General features: G+C 36.8%; 1 protein-coding gene and 1 long non-coding RNA gene across 2 annotated transcripts in view; one reads left to right on the forward strand and one right to left on the reverse strand.

Moving 5' to 3' along the window:
• TNNI3K (TNNI3 interacting kinase) overlaps positions 1–22980 on the reverse strand; it is a 263002-nt gene that overhangs the window by 93503 nt on the left and 146519 nt on the right. Inside the window, exons 18-20 of the mRNA XM_037498573.1 lie at positions 8851–8903; positions 8487–8539; positions 3613–3745 (exon numbers count right to left, since the gene is read on the reverse strand). Coding sequence (XP_037354470.1) covers positions 3613–3745; positions 8487–8539; positions 8851–8903 — 239 coding nt within the window. The remainder of the gene's footprint in view (positions 1–3612; positions 3746–8486; positions 8540–8850; positions 8904–22980) is intronic.
• LOC119235318 (uncharacterized) lies at positions 6114–15532 on the forward strand. Its single transcript, XR_005122819.2, has 4 exons — positions 6114–6197; positions 8842–9040; positions 15287–15325; positions 15415–15532. It is a non-coding gene; the product is annotated as an uncharacterized LOC119235318 (long non-coding RNA).

The following is a 22980-nucleotide window of genomic DNA, read 5'->3' on the forward strand; positions in this document are numbered from 1 at the left end:
GTGCTGGGCTGCGAAGATGTCTGCAGCCTCTGCAGCACTGGTTCGATCCCTGCCCACCAGCGAGGGTCCCACATGGCGTGACAGACCTCTCCTGCCATGCCTGCTGCTCCCCTCAGCAGTGTATTTCTTCATCAGTCTGCCTGTTCTGTTCCCCGCTCTGGCTCTGGTGATTTCTCTCACCCTCCTGTGCTTCTGACTGTACCCAGTGCTTGTATAAATAAATAAATAAATCTTTTAAATATATATATATGTATATATCCCTCCAATGGATGTATATGAATTGGTAAGGAAGTGGGCACAAGACAATGGGAGAACACTGCAAAGGCTATTGCAGTAGTTAAAGTGATAAAAATGGCAGTTTGAACTAGGGTGGAAATGGATGAAAACTGGAGAAGCAGACAGATTTGAGGCATATATCTCACCACTTCTATCCAGTTGGAACTCCTTACCTGTATGAGAAGGCAAGGAGAAAAAAGATAAAGGACATACAGAAAAAAAAATCAATTTTTCTTTACTTATAGACAATATAGTCATGTACGTAGGAAATCGCAAATATTATCCCAAAAAGTTGCGTGAACTCATAAGTTAACTTAGCAGATTTTAAGGTTACTAGGTTGTTACTCAAAAATTAATTATAATTCTATTCTAGCAAAGAATCACTGGACATTACATTGCTTTAAAATTACAGTAGGGGGCCTCCCTGGTGGCACATTAGGTCGAGCGCAGCACTGTGAAGCTGTCCGAAGCCTCTGCAGCGCCAGTTCGATTCCTGGCCGGCCAGGGAGATTCCCACATGGTGAGGCAGACCTCTCCTGTCTCACCTGCTGCTCCCCTCAGCAGTGTATTTCAGTCCTTCTGCCTGTTCTGCTACCTGCTCTGTCTCTGGTGAATTCTCGCACCCTCCCACGCCTCTGGCCTGTGCACCAGATCTTGTATAAATAAATAAATCTTAAATAAAATAAAATAAAATTACAGTAGGATCAAGAAACTCATAATATATAGAAGTAAGTTAAAGATATTATGCTGAAAACTATAATCCCATTGGTGGTAGAAATTAGAAAATTTCTCCCTTCACTAACGAAGGGAGAACTATATCATATTTATTGATGGGGAGATTAAATATGCTTAGGTTGTCAATTCATCCCAAATTGATCTAAATGATCTAAAGATCAATCAGTCCTGTCCAATAAAAATTCCAGCAGGATTTTTTTTTTTATTTTAGAACTATACATTCTAAGTTTTATATGGAAAAGCAAAAATCCTAGAATATCTAAAGCAATTTTCATAAAGAACAAAGTTGGAGGATTCATACTGCCTGATTTCGAGACTTACTATAAACTATGAGTATAATGGTATGAGGATAGATATATGTCAGCGCAAGAGAATAAAGTCCAGAATAGATACACACACATATGGTCAATTGATTTTTTCATAATTACCCAAAATAATTTCATAGACAAAGGAGAGTTTGTCAACAAATCATACTGCAAAATATTGGATATTCACATTAAAATACAAACCAATAAATTTACAAAGAAATAACAAACTCAACCCATACTTTGTGCCACTAAAAAAAAAAAAAAGTAAAACAAAAAACTCATATAAAGCTCATAAAACCCAAACCTGCAAGACAGACTTCTATAAGAAGAGCGATTCCTAGAAAGATATCTCTAAGTTTTGTTTGAAGCAAAAAATATTTTTGATAGGATACACAAAACCTTTGGTTTAAAAGTTTGATAAGGTAGACTTCATTGACATTGATAATCTGTGCTTTGAAAGAATTTACTATGAATATGAGAATGAGAGCCATAGACTAGAGAAAAACATTTTCAAAATATACAGCAGATGAAAGACTTCCATCTAGAATCTAAGAACTCTTACAATTAATTATCAATAATACAATTTGAACAAATGCTTCACCAAAGAAATAGATATGAATAGCAAACAAGGATATGAAAAGATTATTAATATCATTAGCATATAAAATAATCACAATGATATGCCATTGTACAAATACTCAAATGGTTAATATTTTATTCTAGATAGAGAATTATAAAGTGTTGACAAGGATGTGGAGCAAGTGAAATTCTCATACTTTACAGATGAGAATACATAATGCTACAAATACCTTGGAAAACCTATTGCCATAATATCTTATAATCATCTCATATGTATTTATCCAAGAATGATAAAACCATCCACAATAAGACCTGAACGATTTTAGAAATTGTAATAGTCCTAATGTGAGGCTGATTTGATCATGAACAAATGAATTAAGGTAGATCAACATGATGAACTATTACAGAGAAATTAAAATGAATGGATTCAGACAAACATGAACCCATTTAAATCACATTCTGGAAAAAGCAAACCTTATGGGACAGAAATCAGATCAGTTGTCAGGTACTAGAGATGGGAAAATTGGACTGACTCCAAAGAGATAGCAAGACACTTTATTTCTTAATTAGAGTTGTGGCTATGAAACTATATACATTTGTTAAAACTTATTGAACCATTAAACTAAAATAACAAATGTTACCGTTCATGTTATATTTCAACAATTCTGCTTGAAAAAACTATTACAGGTGGCAGATAAATCCAAGGTGTATTTAGGATGTAAAATCAAAAAGACTAGGTGAATGGATTGACACAGGAGATGCTGGGGAGGGAGATGTATCAATATCTTATGAGAAATACTTTAGTATGTCTAGAATTATAATAAATGTCTGGAATTTAGTCATCAGTTTTACCAGAATGCAAATTCTGAGAGGTCGGAAGTCTGCAGCATATCAGAACAAGAGGCTATAAATGGCAATACTGTTCAGTTCAAAATAGAGTCCTTGTGTCCACACCATAATAAGGGTTAAATCTCATCATTTAAAAGTAAGAAAAGTATATAGAGAAAGATTATGACAATTAAATAATCATGTACTCAATAACTATGTACAGAGCATATAATTTGTGAAAAACACTCTATTAGACTCTATGCAAAGTATAATTAAAGAAGTTATTATGGGAAAAATACCTTGAAAAGAGAGCATAAAATGTGACTTTTGCTTTATACATGAGTACTAATAATTATTGTGGTCTTGATTTTTAACTTGTAAGTATTCATATTCATAAGCTTTGTCTTTCCCTAACATCCCTTTTGACTTTATCTTTCTGTTATATTATGATAGGGTATCCATTCTTATTTTATAATATAATTGATTCACAATTTATTTATGATTTAATTTGAAAACTACTATTCAAGAATGCTGGGCACTAGGGATATAAAGTCCTTCAGGAGTTTTCAGTCTAAGGATAGGATCCAAGTAAGTAAACAGTGTGACACTAGAGATATAGAGGCTAATAAATATCTACTTTAAGCTTCAAATACCAGCACATTCCCCTGGGATCAGATTCCTCACCTCCACCTTCTACATGCAGAGAAAGAATAGTTTACATTACTGACAAAAATTATTCTCACTAACAAAGCATCATTTTTGGAAGCTATTCATATATGTAATACAAATTATTACAGAAAGTAATTCTGTTTTGTATAACACAAGAGATACAGAAAACAGCCCTGATAGTTTATTTTTTATTTTTATTCAATTGTAACAGGCTTACCTGGTTTGAGATGAGCGAATGGAATTTCACCAGTGAGAAGTTCCCAGAGACACAGAGCATAGCTGAAGACATCAGCCTTGATGGTGTAGCGTGTGCACTGTGTGAACACCTCAGGAGCCATCCAACGGAGGTTCTGTATATTGAGAAACACCCTCCAGTCATTTCCCAAATAATTGTTTTTCCATAGTGGTGAGGATTTAAATGCTCTCCTAATGTTATCAAAAGCTACAAATATAAAATATCATCCATACTACCCTCAATGAATGCAATAAATAAAGGACACTTTAAAAAAATCATTAGAAGGTAATACAATCTATCATTCTTCCAAAAATATTGCAACGATATTAATTATTAAGTAACCCTGCCTCTTATAAAATGATGATCACAGATGCAGTATTTTTGTTTATCAATGAACATCTTTCCATTAGAAACCTTAAAGGCTTCTGAATAGCTGGTCCTGGATTCATCCAGAAACTCTGTGACTCCCTAGGGGTATATCATACCCTGCAGGAGGTACCCTTCCTTCTTTAGATCTTGGTTGCAATTTAGATAGTCACTAAATTAGGGCCATAAATCGTATCTTCATGACTGGGCATAAAATATTTTAGTGGAGTGCCCAGAATATTCCTATGCATTAAATTTCTCATTGGCATGATCAAGTCTGTCTTATCTTCCTTGTTTACTTAGTCATGCTATTTCAGAATGCTGTTTTTGCAGTATTCCAAAAGAAAGATAATAAAATGTTATGTTTCTCTGTAGAAAGTTCTATTCTCATGTTTCAACAGCATTATTTACATTCTTTACTTTTGTAATTATATATTTTTTTCAGTTTTAAGATGTTTTTACTCTGGGATGCAAATGATTTGTAACAAAGAGCACTAATTTTGAGTCAGGAAATGAGAATTTTAGTTGATTCTACCAATCTTTGGGCAGCTCTGACCTTAGATTCCTTAAGGGCAAACAGGAGACAGGCCCTTCCAGCTCTAAAAATCCCATGGTTCCATAATTACATTACTGAACTTTATGAAATACCTTTTTTCTTTATATTTCCACTAAAGGAAACCAGTATTCTTTTATTACTTACTCTTACTAAAACTCTGTGTGTAGTGCTGGCTGCTGAAAATTCTTTTGAAGCATCTACCTTATTTTGAAATCATGCATAATTACAGCTTTCCAAGAATATCTTTATTCTGATTATATTGCTCATATGCAATTCTTCCACATGAGTTTTCATGTTGCAAATAGCCTTCATTTATGTAGCAGATTATGCATTGTGTCACAACATTGCATAGGTGGGAGTAGGCATACAGCATGCCCATTGTTTCACAAGGGGTAATAGAGTAATTAGCAAATTTAAATAAGGTTGCATAACTAATAAGAAACAAAATAGCCTTTGAAATAAAACTAGAGTAGTTTTGTGCTTAAAGACTATTCTGCTAGGATAAAAAAAAGCATTACTTGCTCCTGGCAAAAAAATTAGATAGAATCCCATTCAGCAAGTTTACTGAGTCAGAGGGTCTCAAATGCTGTATTTTAAAAACATGAGGGAACTCTTAAAAGATAAGAGTATCCAAGATCAACCTCCAGCCAATGAAATCCGTATTACTGGTGGTTAGATTTAGATAGTATGCTTTAATTAAATTTCAAAAAATCCTGTCATTTTAACATGGAGCCAAAATGAGACCATTGATTTAGCAATCTCTGTGCCCTAGAAACTAAGTGAGGTCTTGTGTCTTGTCTTCCATCAACCTTAACTCATGTCTTAATATTCTGCTTGCTTAGTCTACTTCAGTCATTCTGAACTCAAATACACAAAGCCCTTTTATACCTCAGGGCCTTTGCACTTACCACCCTCCCTGTTAACTCTGCTTTTCCCTGGACATGTCTGATTCCTGTAACAGGTCTCTTATCAAATGTTATCCTTCTCTCTTGGCCTATCTAAATGATAATCATATCATTTACTCTGCTTTGTTTTTTCCTTGCCATCTGATAAATGTTCTGTTAATTTGTTCAGTGTCTATCTGCTTCAAGAATATTTGCTCCATAGAAACAGAAGCTCTATTGTCCACTGCAATTTACCCAGTTCTCAGAAGAATGTCTGGCACCTAGTAGGTGTTCCATAAATATTTGTTGAGCAATTGAGTGAAATCTAATTGAAGAAAACAGCATTCATAACCTTGCTTACAACACATGTGGTCTTTGGTGTTTCCTGCCTCCTCTCTAAATCATCTCTTTCTTTCTTTTCCATACACAATACATGCCAGCAATGCCAAACGATGTGAAGTTATCCTAGAAAATCTGGTGTTCTTATTGGGGGAACAGTATGTCTTGAATGACCTCTACCCACTGATATGCTCCACCCCCACCTCCATGGCCAAGGGATCCCAGGCACCGAGGACTACAACTCCCATAATACCACGAATCTGCCATGACTATTGACTTCCTGATGGGGGATTGTTGGGAACTAAGGGAGGAGTTTAGTAGCCACACTTGTTATAAAACTGAACACACATTGGCCTGGAGGGAACGTTGCTTTTGCCTGCCTGCAGTGTGCACCCAGGATTTCAACTCAGGCAGTGTTACAGGTGGGATATATTGACCAATTAATCTCTATCTCTCTCTCTGTGCTCCCCTTCTTTTATTTCCCTTGTAAATAAACCTTTTATTAATGTTTCCCTGGGTGCCTGCCCTTGGATCTTGTTCTGACGTTTTTTTTTTTTTTTTTTTTTAAGATTTATTTATTTATGCATACAAGAACTGAGATGTAGGTCAGAGGTGTGGGGGATGAGAGGATTCACCAGAGACAGAGTGGGGAGCAGAACAGGCAGATGGACCAAAGACACTGCTGAGGGGAACAGCGGATGAGGCAGGAGAGGTCTGCTGCGCCATATGGGTAGCTCCCTGGCAGAATGTTGCAGGGGCTGTGGGTAGCTTCACCGTGCTGTGTTTGACCCCTTGTGCCCTCAGGGAGGCCCTGTTCTGAGGTTTTTTAAGCATGTGGGTGAGGACTCACACCCACTCCATCCCATTACCTTTGGGGTTGCCCTGTAATGTTCTCATCTCCCCTGTCCTTTGCTCATGCTGTTGCTCACCCTGCTCAGTCCCCATTTTTCATTCTCTCTGTATCTGATTTACTTCTGTGCTCATTTCACCTGTGCCCCATACTGCTTTGTCACACCTCTATCTCTAACCCTGTATACCAAATTTATCTGCTTATTATTATGTTTTCCCCATTAGATATGACCTCCTTCAGCTCAAGGACCAAACTTTTATTCACATTTTGTATTCCTAGCCCTTTGCATGACACCTGACATGTGGTAGGCCCTTAATAAATGCTTGTTGGATGAATAGAGTACAGACTGGCAGTGCAAAGGGCTACAAAAACACAGATAGAAAAGTATGGAGAAGGGAGAGGGCCAGAGATTAGTTGGAAACTGGATAAAATTTCCATGACCTTGCAAGATGAGTAGACTTCCTTCAGATAGAGTGCAGGGAAGGGCTTTCCAGGCAGAGAATACCATTGGCAGAGTCACAGAGATATGAAAATAAAGCCATGTTTGGGGAATGGCTAGGCAGCTTCTGTGCTGAGCATAGGAATTGGAAACTTATAGGAAAGGACATCCCAGAGGGACCAGGGCCAAATGGGGGGAAAGGAAACTGCCAGGCAAAGGAATTTGGACATAGCCTGTGACAGTAGGTATCATTGATGATTCACAGGAGGAGGTGAATTGTCAGAACACAACACTGATTAATGTTGCAAAGAATGAACTTGAAGAAAGGTCTGCAGTTAAAAATCCTATTGCAATAGTCCAGAAAAGGGATTGTGCTGACCTGGACTGAGGCAGTGGCAAATGAAATGACTTTTCTTTTTTAAAAAAAGAAATAGAGGGCCTCCCGGTGGCGCAGCGGTTGAGAGCTGGGTTGCGAAGCTGCCCGCGGCCTCTGCGACGCCGGTTCTATCCCCGGCTGCTCCCCGGCCACCAGAGGAGGGTCCCACATGGCGCGCAGACCTCTCCTGCCGCCCGCTGCTCCCCTCAGCAGTGTACTTCGGTCCTTCTGCCTGCTCTGCTCCCCGCTCTGCCTCTGGTGAATTCTCTTACCCTCCCGCGCTTCTGACTGTACCCAGTGCATGTATAAACAAACAAACAAATAAATAAATAAATAAAACATGCCTCTATTAAAAAAAAAAATTAAAAAAAAAAAAAAGAAATAGAACCAAACAGAAAATGAGGATTGAGTAATGTGTCAGTGTGAGCAGGTAAAGGAAGAAATAAAAATGTACCCCAAACTCGGATAATTAAATAACACAGATAGTATAGAAAGAGAAGAACACTTTTTGTAGAGAAGTGGGGGTGTAGGTAAGGGACAGATAATGAATTTAATGGCCGATATTTTGAGCACAATTATGCTTACTTCCAATGTTATACTTTATATTTTACTTAAATATTAATGCTTGCTAATAACATTTATTGTCTTATAATATTAAAGCTGAAAATAATGAATTGTTAATAGGTGCGGATGCACTAGAAATTTTATAGTTAGTTACCTACTAAATGTTAACTACACTGCTTAATAAGGATGTAAATATGAGAGGCAATTATCCATGCTCATCATGATTTTTCAGTTATATTCAGAACAAATTCTCTATTATTTTGTCCATAACATTTTCCAAATACATATCTAATCTATTTCTTTAGCCAAGCTTTAAATAGCTGTTTTGGGGGCACACTGAAAATAATAACATAAAACATTATTCTGCCACTGGGGCAATGATATTTCCTCCAGTTAAAACTGTTCTCATTTCACATCCTCTCATGCTGAGTTTATATATTTTAATTGTTTCATAATTATAAGGAACACAAGCAGCAACCAACCCCAGGTTGTTTTGTCATGTTGTCTTCATCCAGAGATTGTAGAAATCTTGATTCTGAGGGAGAAAAAATGAATTCATGTCAAAAGAAATTTCTTAAAACGGAGGTCAAATGTTATAGCTAAAATTCTGAAACCTTAAGAAACCTCTATGTTATTTAAATTCTCACTTCCTTTCCTTTAGTTCAGTATATCAAAGAGGAATAGCTGGTAATAAATGAAAGACTTCTAAAATTCAGGGTCACGGAAATCTGAATGGTTTAGGGAAGTATAAGTTTTCAGTGTAAAATTCATTTTTAGATTCATCATACAGTACCTGGAAAGAAGAAACTATTGTAATTTGGGGTTTTCTGTTCATAGAAATCTCACCTCCAAAGTCTGCTACTACAGCATGCCCATCCTCATAGAGAAGAATATTATGACTGTAAGAAAAAAACAAGTAGACTTTTAATGATCTTTACTATTTCCTAATCCTACTGGCTCTTTAAGGAAGAGGACTTCAGTGAGTGTATGATTGCCTCAGGAGTTAAACAAACCCCAGAAAGCTGACAGATTTCAGGTGAGTGACTGATTTTCTTAGTGCTGCTAATTCAAAAGGAATATTTACAAAATGTGATCATCTTTGAAATATATTAGCATAGACTTATAAAAAATATCTTAAACTTGTTTTATTAACTGAACATGAGTTTTTCAGATTTGTGAGGCTCATTTGCTAACATAATTGTGGTTTTTCAGGCAAAAAATAAAAGATATTTGTAAGCATGGCGAGTCATAGTGGGAGAATCTGCTTCCTGCAATCCCCTGGTGCAAGAACATTTCCAGGCAGGGTCTGATACAGTGAAAAAACAATCAATGGACAATGTCTTGGCTAATATGATCTTGCTTCAGTACCAGGAGGGAGAGTATTGTTAAAGCCTGTGAAATAATGCTAGATAAATAGTTTTAAAGGAAAAGATATAAAGATCACAATGTCTCTCTTCCAAGCCAGACCTGAAGCTAGATTAAAAGCATCCTTCTTTATAAGTAGATCAAGACCTAGATGACCTAAGAGAGGACTTCCACATTTTAGTGAGATGAATTGTGGGATATCTTATGCATAATTTTCTAAGTGACCCACAATTGTCTTTGTTCCTGAATGCCCTTCTTTCTGCTCATTTTACATTTGGCTTGTAAATGATTCTTTTCAACTAGGAGACCTCCCACTGGAATTCTTTTAGTGCCCTAAGGCTGTACTGTATTTACCTCTATCTTTACTTGTTTTGCTTTGTGACAAAAATAAGGAAAATACTATTATTTTCAAGTCCTGAAGTTCAATATGATAAGTTCAATATGATAGTGAATCATTCACATAAATGTTTCCTGGTGTGGACTTGAACTTTATAAGCAAGTTATTTTTAAACTTACCTTGTATTATTAATACATTTTCGTTTTATGGTATAAATTTAATCCTCTTTTCAACAACTAAAAATCTTTGCTTGGAAGTGCCCAGGAGAAAAGTAATAGAGGATCTCTAAACAAACCATTCCTTGCCCACCCCCATATCCCCAGAGGCTTTCTTTAACTATAAATTACCTATTGATACATATGATAAGATTGATACTGTCATGACAAAGAACTCTTTATAACTTCAGGAACTCTCTGCATATTCAACATGCAACAGGAAAAATGCATCTAAATGCTGTGTCATTTAGGTAACTAGAAGGATTTAGGGGAATTTCAGTACCATAATCCCTTGGCCTATCAAAAGATGTTACATTTCATAAAAATAATAAAACACATACTTAGCTTGGATTTATCCATGATATGTATTTATATGTGTGACACCTGGTCAATTACTTTCTTTTTTAATTCCAATTAGTTATTTAGAATGGTGGTTATAAAAAATATCTTAGCAACATATAATCTAATACAGAGTAGATTTCCAAGTAGAGCTTTAGTTAAATACAGGGTAAGGCTCACAGAAACCCTAGTCTTCATCTTTTCCAAAAAAACTATCATTGAGGCAATAAGTTAAAATCATGAGTCTAGAGGAGACCCTACATAAGCTACACTTCTAGGGAATATCTTGTTTATTCATTTATTTTATTATTTATTTTTTGCATTGCTTACTGAGTAATTGGAATAGGGGTGGAATATTTAAGAAAATTTTATTCTTTTAAAAAATGTAAGTGAATTTTGTCCCAGGGTCACCTTACAGATTATGATTATTTTCTAGTAGGAGATCTTGTGGATATCTTGCACAGAATGAGAGACAGGGTGTCTCAGGGTGCAGGAATTGTGCTTATTACTCCAGCATTTCTAGCACTTACTTATTACATAGGCATGTTCAGTAAGAATTTTTTCAATAAATAATACAGTAAAATAAACTGAAAATAGAAAGTAATGAGTTGGGAAAGGTAAAGATGATATTAGTTAATCAGCAAGTACTCATTAAATATCTCTTAAAATCTATGAATAAATATTTACAATCTTTAAAATGCTATAATTTTAAGGTACATTAAAACTAACTTAATTTAACTCTCTTACTTCCTAGAGAAGGAATCCAATTTTCAGGGAATTTAAGTATATCAAGTAGCAAGTATAGTGAAGGTAAATTAGAATCCAATTCAAGTTGGCCACCATTTCAGATTCCAGAACAGTGTCTGATAAACTGTAGGTGACCCGTGAATTTTGAATCATCGTTTTTCCTTACTATAAACCTTCCTCTAAAACATAATATTTACTTTTCTTACATTTTCAAGATACTGTTACAATTACAGTGTGATACAAGTTATGGATTCCAGCATTAAGGACCTTATAATCGACTGATAAAAACAAAGATAAATGTGGCTAGTGTAAGAATTCAGAGAGAACAATATAGGTTAAAAAGGGAATTGACTTTGATGTAGGACTTGAAAGAAAATCAGTAAGTCTACAAATATTGCCTCTTATGTGATCCCATATACTGAGGTACAGGGGTAACCTCACATTCTAGTGAAGAGGAAATGGGACAAAAACAAGTTCAGGAAACAAGGAAATGAGAGAAAACAAGTTCAGGTTGGGTAAAGATCTTGGTAAAGACCAAGAGTTGGAGATGTATGTGGCCTGCCAAAGGAATTACAAGAAGAAGGTACTTGCTAAATTGGAGAGTAGATGCTGAAGAATAATGGGGAGTGGAGGTGGTATTGCATTACAAGGGAGTCTGAAATTTAGGGACAGAATTTTAGACTTGATCTAAGGAGTTGTAATGTTTTTACTGCATAGGAATCAATGCTCTGAAAGCAGAGACCTATATTCAATGATATTTTTAGGCTCTAGTGTTGAAGGATTAAATTAAGAAGGTAGAGTTAAAAAAAAAAAAAGATTTTTTGAATCCATCAGAAAATCTGAGAGAAATGTCCAGAAATAGAAGGTATAGCTTAATAGAGGATAATAGAGAACAATAAAAGCAAGAATTACCTTCAAGATTTTTAGGTTGAAGTTTTTTAGCACAACACAACAAATACTAGTTAGAAAGGATTAGCATGAAAATCCTGCAAATTTTTATGAAAAGGAGAGTAGCCGACTTGGGAGGCTGAGAAACCTGACTAAATCCAATGTGCTGACCACACTCTACTCAACACACAAGTAACTATTATTTTTATCTAATTGAAATAGCATTCAGAGTGAACTCTTATGTCATAAACAGTACTGAATTAAATAGAGGACACAGTGAAGCTTTAGGGACACAGAAAAATGGGAGCTCATGGCAGTAAATGGGGCCAAATGTAAAAAAAGATGTTATGAAAATGACACTGCAGAATGAGTATTTTGGGAAATACTAGGATGGAATGAAATTTTCTATTCACTTCAAGGTAGTTTTTTTGAATTTGTTCATTCTTTTTCTCTAACCACTTAGTAGCGATGAAAATTAATTGTTAGAGCTATCTCTAAGATCCATCTATTAATTTTTCAGTTAACACTAAGCTACATTTCATATGGATTAAAATAAAGTAGGAGGACAGAGCTGAAGCTGACAGAATCTGTCCTAATCAGCAACAGTACCAGGCTTGGAGGGAGTCTCACATCAGAGGCAGAGGTGTCATCAGCTTGGGGGGTTAAGGGTACCCAGGGAAGGGGATGAGCTTGGGGCTGAAGTGAGCAATAGAAGTGGTACCATTATTATTAGTGATGATCTTCAGAGATTATTTTGATATATGTCAAGAACTGTAAGTTTTAAGATGAGTTAGAATAGAGCCTCCCTGGTGGCGTAGGGGTTAAAGGCAGAGCTATCAAGCTATCACCAGCCACTGCAGCATGAGTTCAATCCCCAGCCAGGGAGCTAACCCACATGGCGCAGCAGACCATTCCTGTCTTACCTAATCTCTCAATAGTGTATTTCAGTCAATGTGCCTGTTCTGCTCCCCACTCTGTCTCTGGTGAATCTTCTCACTCTCTGCACCTCTGGCTTACACCCCAGTACTTCTATGCATAAATAAATAAATCCTTTAAAAATAAAAAAATAAATAGATCATGAATGATATTTTTTTAAAAAAATGAGTTAGAATAATGAAAAATGTGGGACCAGTAACATTCAAGAGAGAAGGGAGAAAATACTACATGAGCACCTCCTGTGGGCAGACACCGTCATTTCAGGATTTTTTTTTTTTTTTTTCTCAAGTAGCCACTAAGTGATTGGCATTAGTGTATGTATTCTCAGAACAAATAATTGAAAATCAGTGTGGTTACATCAGATGCCTAGTATCAAGAGTGGTAAACGGTGGAGCCAGCATTCAAGTGTCAGTCTTCAAAGTCTGCCCTTTAACCAGAGGGGTGGGGGGAAATGAAGAGGAGGAGAGAACAAAAAAAGGCAGGGAGCACAAGGGTCTCTGTTGGTGGATTATGGGTTCTTTGGTGGTGGCTGCACCATGGCAACAATTCTTGAAGTGGGGATCCTATACTTCAATAATGGAAACAATGATATAAACCAATATTAACTCAATAAAAAATACTAAAAAATAACAAACACCAAATCTTCCCTTTTTAGGAAAAGCTGACTCCCAAAAGTGATTCCAAAATTCTGTGCTATTTGCTACTTGTCATTTTGTTGTGTTAAGTGAGGCTTCCTTATGTTCAGAAGCTGCTGAGTTGATGAGTATGCTGAGTGACACTTGCAGGGTCAGCCCTCAAAGGGCTACGTGGCTGCGTTTGGTTGTCCTGCATTGCAGGTAGTGTGCTAAGATGGTGTGTGCCAATGGGAATTTGCACAGATTACTCTTCCTGCCGTGAAGGACTAGTTCTATGCTAAAAACTATAGTGCTTGCCTTCAAAGAGACTATAGTTCAACTGAGATTAAAATAGAAAGTCAAGAAATATTATAACACACAAGCTAGAATTTAAAGTGTTATTCACTGTGAGAGACCTAAAGAAGAATGCAATGACTGTAATTCTGAAAAAGGCCATTAACAAAATAGAAAAATGGGTCTTAAGAACTAGAAGAAACAAGAGGAGGTATATAGGATGACAATCTGGTTTTTGCTGTCACTAGTCCTGTGATTTGGGACAAAAGATAATACTTCAACTTTTTTTTTTAAAGATTTATTTATTTATTTATATAAGCACTGGGTACAGTCAGAAGCGTGGAGGGTGAGAGAAATCACCAGAGCCAGAGCAGAGAGCAGAACAGGCAGAGTGATGAAGTACACTGCTGAGGGGAGCAGTGAGCGGCAGGAGAGGCCATGTGGGACTCTCTCCTGGCGGCCGGGGTTTGAACCACCGCTGCAGAGGCTGCGGGTAGCCTCGCAACCAAGCGCTCCACCGCTGCGCCACCTGGGAGGCCCAATACTTCAACTTTTTAAGGCTTCCTTTCTCATCTTTAAAATATGTGACAGGGATAAAGGTAATTTACAAAACACAGTTTTGTAAATTCTGAACTGCTAAGTAGGTATTGCTTATTATTAATACACATAACAGCTTACAGAATATTTGTATGACTTCAATGCAAATGCCCTTTATAAACTATAAATTTGTATACATGTTAGGTAAAAAATCATGAGTTTTGGAAGCAAAGTGATTTCATGAATCAAAATCTCAATTGACAGAGACTTTACTATGAAACATTTCAACTCACTGTTAGCCTGAAAGAGTCTCTTCCATCCAGCTCTAATTCTATAAAACACAGAGCTTTGATTGAAGGACTGCATTTCACCTAGCAGAATCTTTGTTCCCCTTACTGAAATGATACAGCAGTGTTTGGACTTAGCTAAAGCTTTGTCTTCTATCATGAAGCAAATAATTTGGGTCAACTGTTTATGTAACAGAACTAAGTATTTATCTTTGAAGTGTGTCTCTTACAGATCACTTCACAATAAAGTTCTTTTAACCTTAACAATGGATGCACTTAGCAGAATACAAAATATAACTGAGGGCAAGATTTACTTCATCCAAATAAGTGATGCGAATGCAATTTGTGCTCTGACCTTCAGTTCTTTCTTCCACAGTAACATAGTTCACTTTCAGAAAAGAATAAGCTATTTTCAATGTGGGGTGTGTGTGTGTTTATATCTTCTTAATGTTTTCTTTTAAACAAAAGTGAATTGAAGTCAAATTTGGTTGGTTTCTTGCGACAAAGAAAATTCTGTCCAAGCTCAGAACTGAATTAATTTAATGAAGTCATTATGTAAGCATCATGAGTCTTTTCATTTTAATTGCCTGTATTGAAAATTTACCTAACGTGCTCAAATGATTCATAATCAGTTGGTTATGCACTATAGTCCAATATTAATTGTCACTATTAATCAGACTGGCCTGATTATTAGACCATTTTCCAATTCTGACTTTCTTTCAGAGATGGACTGAAGTTCATGGTGGCCACAGGAGAATCAAGGTGACTTGTTACTCTCACTCCACTATTATGAAGAGATTTTTAGTCTTAAAAAATGCATAAATATTAATTTATATTTTTCTGCATTATAGAGCCATATAATTGCCTATGTCATTTGCTACCAACAAACACTAGATTAAGGTACACCCAGTGTCCTTATTTGAAGAGATGACAGCCCCAGAAGTGTAAACCTAATAGCAGCTTCCTAGACTTCTGGTAAGTCACTGTTTCTTTTTTCTTTCTTTCTTTCTTTCTTTTTTTTTTTTTTGATATATGCCTGAAGGTGATTAACTTACATGATTAAAGACACATGGCTATTGGCATGCCTGGAAGAATTCCAAGGGTTAAATCAGTGGAAGCAATTAGGCCTCATTTTCAATCTCATCACACTGTGAAAGTCATTAGTTGACAAACACATCTGCCTGACAAGCAATCATTCAGACCTGATGCTGAGGAGTCCCGGATGTGTCTGTTACCATATTTTACTGAAGGTGCTATGTGATGGCCCAGGGATTTCTTCCTTCTACAGATCTCTCTGGGGAGCACCACCTTTTTGACCTTCAGCACGAGCAAGTAAGTACGTTGTTCCCTCTTCTCCAGCCACCCCTGAAAACCCCTTGAAACCTTTGCAACCTCCAAACTGAATGTGGATTATTTACCCCCCAATGGCTTTCAGTTTGTTTTAAGTACAATGTAAAGTACTAACCAGACACTTGAAATGTAGTGCTATTCATATCTACTTGTTTTAGAGATTTGGACGTTTTCCTAAAAGTATTTCAGGTCATCTAGGAAGCTCACAGATAAATTCTCATATGCCCTTTTTTGAAATCTTTCTGTTCAGATTTTATCTTTCTGTTCTGTTCCTTACATCATTATGTAGCATAAACTAATCAAAAACTCATTTTTGTGAGAAGTGAGAGCTAGAAGCAGTGGTTTTAAGTCCCAGATAATGGAGACAGCACATTTAGGTTCAGCTTAAAACCTTATTATGTAAGTGGGCCTCCCTTCCCCTGGTGGAGCAGCAGTTGAGCGCTGGGCTGCAAGGCTGCCCGCAGCCTCCGCAGCACCGGTTCGTTACCCGGCCGCCGGCGAGGGTCCCACAAAAAAAAAAAAAAAAAAAAATCTTATTATGTAAGTGATGTGGTGACTGAACCTTCAGCAACCACTTGAGGGTCCCTCACAATTTGGGCTATACATAGAACCTGGTAACAATTGTACAGGAATCATATACTTTGCTTCACTGACATATACAGACTCTACTGATATTCTCAACAACTCCTTTGTACCTTGGGAGCACAGCATAAATCATTCCAGGATGCCTACCATCCCAGAAGATTTTGCTATTCTTCTGCAAGAAAAGTGAAGCCTCTAGAATTCTTTTTTTTTTTTTTCTATTCATCAGGGCATTTCTCCATGCCAGAGGCCCAAGAAGAACGAGACTAGACTTCCTTACTAATCCCTTTGATGGCAGTTCTTCACTGAAAATAAGTAATTTTTATTTTTCCATGCTGCCAGGAAGCAGCCCCAATTTGGCTTCATACCGATTAACTAGAGATACCTTGTATCGACCCTGGGTTTTTTGTCAGTCTGGGGAAAAGGCATGTTGACAGCACAATAGCCGCCAAAATTCATTCAGGAATAGCAATATACAGATCTTAAACATAATCTAGGTAAGAGAGAAGGAATTTGCCAAAGCCTCATATCATGAACTTCTAAATACTGAAAGCCTAATTTCAGTGAACTCTTGGAAACCATGGAAACAGAAAACTTCAATAAATGCAAAGGATTGCAGAACCTTGACTTTTCCTAAAACAAACCTCAGTCTGTCAGTAGAAGTATATTTGAGGCTTACCTCTAAAGCTACTGGATTTGTCCCATTGCCAGTGGAATTGAAAAGGTGGATTATAAGATTTGTGTTGTAGTTAAACCCATTTATTGAGGGTAATATGAAAAAACTCCAAATACTTCACTTACTATTTGCTCAGCACTATGAAATACAAGTGGAAGAGTGATAATGACTGAATAAATCTAAACACACACACAACACACTATTGATCGTGAGGTTTCTGAAAGAGATGCCCAAAAATCAACTAGCAAATGTAATTTCCATTTCGATGAAAGGTTACATTTATTGCTTTTCTGTCTTAACAATATAATCTTATGAGGAATCTTAGAGAAGCTAGCTGCAAAATGGGACATTTTTGAATGCTGAACAGTCAAGATAATATCACTGGAGACAACAGCTATACATTCATTATTTTAATTTAAAATTGAGAAAGGGAAGAAATGTATTGAAAACATCATCTTGACTATGTTTTTTCTTACAGAACCTAACATTTTCTAATGCATTGCAAGCATGGACAAATAGAAGATTTTGACTTCAGACTGTTGGTTGTGAATCTTATATTTGGGAATCAAAAGAGGACAGTGAGGGAAAATTTTTACTCACAAAGCACAGTCAAAACTTTGGTGACTAAAGAAAATGGCAAAGTCATGTGACTTACAATTGTGGAAGTAATAATTAACTGATTTGATTACTAGAATAAAGCTACAAAACCAAAGCACCAAAGAAATTTTCAGCATTTTCTCCTCCACTATCACCTAAATTCTGCTTTCCAGTCACTTCTGAACACTAGTTTTAAATAATACTCTATGGTCCTTAGGCAAACCCCACTCTAAGTATGCCCTGAAATGCACTGGACATTTATGTGATGAAAAAACATGAGTCTCTCAACATAACAAGATAATAACAAAGAAGAAAATAATATGAATATCTAGGTAGCAGAAATCTGGGACTTAGACAAAAAGGAGCTACAGCAAGCCCTACTTTAGAATTGGAAAGAATATTAGAGATCTTAAATGATCTCTTTATAATGGGAGAATTTGAAAAACTCTTTTTTGCCAAGGCACCTAACAGATCTTCTGACTAATACCTGTTCTCTTTCCTCTTTTTTATTACCTCCTTTTTGACCAGTCTCTAAAGACCCAATCCTGACTCCAGCCCATATTAAGTGTGGAGATAGAGATGCCAAGGGCACTGACTAATAGGGTACCCACTTGTACCACCAAGCGTCATAGTACTCTTCTCACTTAAGTTTAACAAACCAGATCCACTACTAACTCCTCAGCAGAGTGCATCTATTTAATACTCAAGCATAAAATGACCATTATAAGCCATCCATCTCTTCATGTTAAATCAAATCCTAGACATTGATGGGGAAAAGAAACTAGGTGAGAGAGAGAGAAAAATAAGAGCAGAAATATATGAAAGACACATAAGGGAAGAAAAATCTTGTTAAGTTCACATGGCAGGCACCACTGCTTTTTTTGTGTACCAGTATTCCTATTAAAAGATGCCAAAGGAGGTGTACTTAGTTGAGCAGAGGAGGTCTTAAAAATAACTGAGAGGAGAACTAGGTTTTATCAATAAGTAGGCTTTAACAGCAAATCAAGGAGAGACATGAACTCCTGGGTAACTCAGGGGAGTAGAGGAGGTGGTGCTGTCTCTGCCAAGCAGAGGCTTTGTTCCTGCAGAGCTAGACCTCTAAGGAATGTCTCCTGCTAACCCCTCAGGAGGAGCCATAGATGAGTATTTAAAAAAGTATTGCTTCAAGGGAATTTGTTTGCAACCCTTTGGAAAGCAGAGAATTATAGGTAACTCAGGAAAGGAAACCACCCACTAATGGATTCATCTGAAGCAGTGGCTTTCACGCTGATATCTCCATTCCCATTGTGGGTGCACAGAAAGTAAATGCTCACGTCTCTGCAAAAGGGCAGGTTAAAAAAGTACTTATCCCACATGCCTTCTATCAAGGATACTTAGGAAATTCAAAGAAATGAACTGGTCTATTTTTTTAAAACTCGTTGAACCATTCAGCTTCTCTTCAGTTGCTGAGAAGAAGAGCTGTTGAGTTGTTGTTGTTGGTTTTGTTGTTGTTGTTGTTTGTTTGTTTTTGAGACACCAGATAGTCTCTCCCTGTGGGACAGAAGTATTAGTCACAGGAATGTAAGTTATTAACCATGAGAGTTTGGGGCTATTTTAGTTCTAACCCTTTGTCACTGCTGTATGACTGCCCTCACAATACCCCAGGCTCACAATACCCCAGGATCACAATACCCCAGGCTCACAATACCCCCTCTCTTTCTCCTTCCCTTTGTTCATGTTGTTTCTTCCAAGTCTGAATTTACTTCCAACTTTTCCCAAATAAATATCCCACTTTCAACACCCTGTGCAGTGATTTCTTCTTATGCTCACTTTCCCATCATTAGTTCCTGCTAAGAAAAGTTCCATAGGCACAAGTAGACCCATGAGCCAGAGAAAATAATAGTGATCAATAAACTCTTATTCAATTAAAATTTCTTCTTGATACTGGAAGAGTAAAGGGTAAGAAAGACAGGGAATGAGGGCAGAACTTTCTGGGGTGGTTATATACAGCAGTGACTTTTCCTGAATTTCATAGAATTGAATTCTGTAGCTACTCACACCAAACTGTTGTGCATATTCCCAGCAAAGATGCACATTTTAAACACAAAATAAGCTCCCTGAGATTTAAGGCCTTCATTTCCCCCTTTTAGTCTTATTCCAGGCAAATTCTTTTTTTTTTTTAATATTTATTTATTTATTTATACAAGCACTGGGTACAGTCAGAAGCATGAGAGGATGAGAGAATTCAACAGAGCCAGAGTGGAGAGCAGAGCAGACTGACGAAGCACACTGCTGAGGGGAGCAGCGGGCGGCAGGAGAGGTCTGCGTGCCATATGGGGCCCTCACCCAGCGGTCAGGGATCGAACCGGCACTGCAGAGGCTGCAGGCAGCTTTGCAACCCAGTGCTCAACAACTGTGCCTCCGGGGAGGCCCCAGGCAAATTCTTAACTGTCAGCTTTCTTTTCTACATAGTCACCATTTACCCATCAAATATTTGGCAAATACTTATTTGCCTTGCTGAATATTGTGCATCACCAAGAAAAATCATTAGAACAAACTCATCTTTCCAGTTGCAATACGAAAATCATATGAAAAAAATACTCCTTATTCTACTCCTTAAGTCACTGACTGCCATGCGTACCTTATGCCCCTCTATTTAAAGATCACCCTCTCCAAGTCTTTCCTGAATGCTTACATTCTAGTCCTGCTTCAAGAAAAAGCCTGTCTCCTTTTTGCAATCTTGCCAAAATATTTTAACCCATACAATTGACTGTTAGTAAATGCCTGTAACACTATTTTCAGGTCCATACATTTGGTACTGAATGTATTCCTCTCCTTTCTTATCATTTTATTATTTTTCATTTCCTCAGGAAGATAAAAATCATTCTTAAACCACTTTGTATCCTTTGCCACTTAGGACTTTACAAAGTTTAGCAGCACAAGAAACATTATGGTTCTCAATAATCAATATGGTTATTAATACCCCATCCTGTCTTCTTCAAAGTAATGCTCTGGGTAATATCCTATTTCTCTCCTCTTTATAGTCAATATTCTTTTTTTTTTTTAAGATTTACTTATTTATTTATACAAGCACTGGGTACAGTAAGAAGCACGGGAGGATGAGAGAATTCAACAGAGCCAGAGCAGAACACAGAACAGACAGATTGATGAAATACACTCCTGAGGGGAGGAGCGGGTGCGGCAGGAGAGGTCTATCACGCCATGTGGGACCCTTGCCAGTGGCAACATATCAAACTGGTGCTGCAGAGGGATCGAACTGGTGCTGCAGAGGCTGTGGGCAGCTTCGCAGCCCAGCAGCGCTCAACCACTGCACCACCAGGGGAGGCCCTATAGTCAATATTCTTGAAGGGTTTTCTTACACTGACTGCTTTTACTTCTTCACTCAGTATCCTTTCCTTAATTCACTAGTCTCCTTTTCCCCTGTCACTCCAGTAAACCTTCCCAAAGTCAATTTTGGTAATGCTAAATCCTATTAATTCTTAAGTCCTTATGCCATATAATATCTTGAACCCTCCTTATCCTTAACTAGAGCTTGCTTTTCTTCTCTTAGTGTAGATATCATCAAGAACTGAGTTACCCAAATAAAAAACAGAGAACCACCCTTGATTCCTTCTTCTTCTTCACCTCCTTCATAAAATCAGTCACCATGTGCAATCAATTATACATTTTAATATGTTCTATATTTCTATATAATACTCAATTCATTAGTGAACATGTACCTTTCACAAGTCAATAATCTTGGAATGTCTATTAGTATCCTACTTGTAGAAAATACCTACCTATAGGAGATCTTTCACTGTTAGGCATTGTGTTAAGTATCAGATAATACTAGTATAAAAACTAATACTAATAAGTGACAGTTATGTCACTATCGCCGGGCATACTTCTAAGCAATACATGTTAACCAGTTTAATTGTCACACAACCCAAAGAGGTAGATATAATTATTATATCATTTTATCCATGAAGAAAAAGGATCATAGAAAGCTTGAGTAACTTATCTAAGGTAACATAGCTTAGTACTTTGAACTCTCATTTCATTTATTCTCCACAGTAACCTTAAATGGTGGTATTAATAGTTCACCTTCTAGCCAAGGAATCAAGGCAGAGAAGCTTAAAATATTTTTTCCCTAAGGCCACACATTTGAGAAAGTGTCAGAACTACAATTAGAATCCATATCTTGTTAGCTTCAAAATTCATTTACTTTCTTACACAAATGCTCTGACAGGGTCACACTAAATGGTTTAAAAAATCAAATGAGAAAGTACATACTAAATTTCTAATCTGTCACATAAATTTGGGAACCTTTGTTTTGAAGATTGTTTTTAATGGACACAAAGAGAGTGAATGTCAAAATAGCTAAGTCTGTAAGTTAAAGAAAGTATAACAAAGGACCTAAAAATGACTAAGAAATAAAGTCTGAATCATGAAGAGGGAAGAAAAAAGAAACCAGATAAATAAGAGAAATGAGGTGTGGGAGTAGTGGGGTTGAGAAGTGAGGTGGGTGACAGCAGAGGATAGTGTACCTGTGAGATCTGGAGGAGTTAAGGTGAAGCATAAAAGGATGAATTACCTTGATAGTGTTCAGAAAAACTAATGAGAATGTGTTAATAGAAAATGTGATATGTGACTAAATAGTTCAACAACATGCATATTTCATGATGTTGACTTTATGTGACTTGGTTGCTCATGAACTTATCATGGTTGAAACAAAGGCAAAAGATACCCAGTGATTTTGATCAAGTTTACCCGCAGCAATCCAGACTTTGCATGCAGCATGGAAGTCACAATTGATTAGTATTCTAAAAATGTCTACAGGCTACCCAGCATATTGGGATACTTTGTATTCTGCACTTACCCAGCATGGCAGAACATTTTGTTCCAAAAAGAATTTAGTAGTTTTTTGCTTTTTTTGGTTTTGATTTCTGTACTGCTTGACTATTTTACTCTGTGATGATAGAGACAACAGTAATATAAATATTACTCACATAACCTCAAGACAGGGAAACAAATGCAAACATCAATTTGAGTGTCTGGACTCGAGAAGATGGTGATTTGGAGTGACCCCAAACTCAAGGTTAGAGAGCTCTTATGGAATGAAGAATAAGTGAGTGACTGGGAATTGGAGAATTTGGGTTCAAATACCAGCTCTGTTATTGAACTGAGTGACTTTGTGGAAAGAAATTAATTTGCTGAGCTTAAAAATTCTGTT

The sequence above is a fragment of the Talpa occidentalis genome, unplaced genomic scaffold (genome assembly GCF_014898055.3).
Source record: "Talpa occidentalis isolate TD23 unplaced genomic scaffold, MPIMG_talOcc4v2.1 talOcc4.9, whole genome shotgun sequence".
NCBI lineage: Eukaryota > Metazoa > Chordata > Mammalia > Eulipotyphla > Talpidae > Talpa > Talpa occidentalis.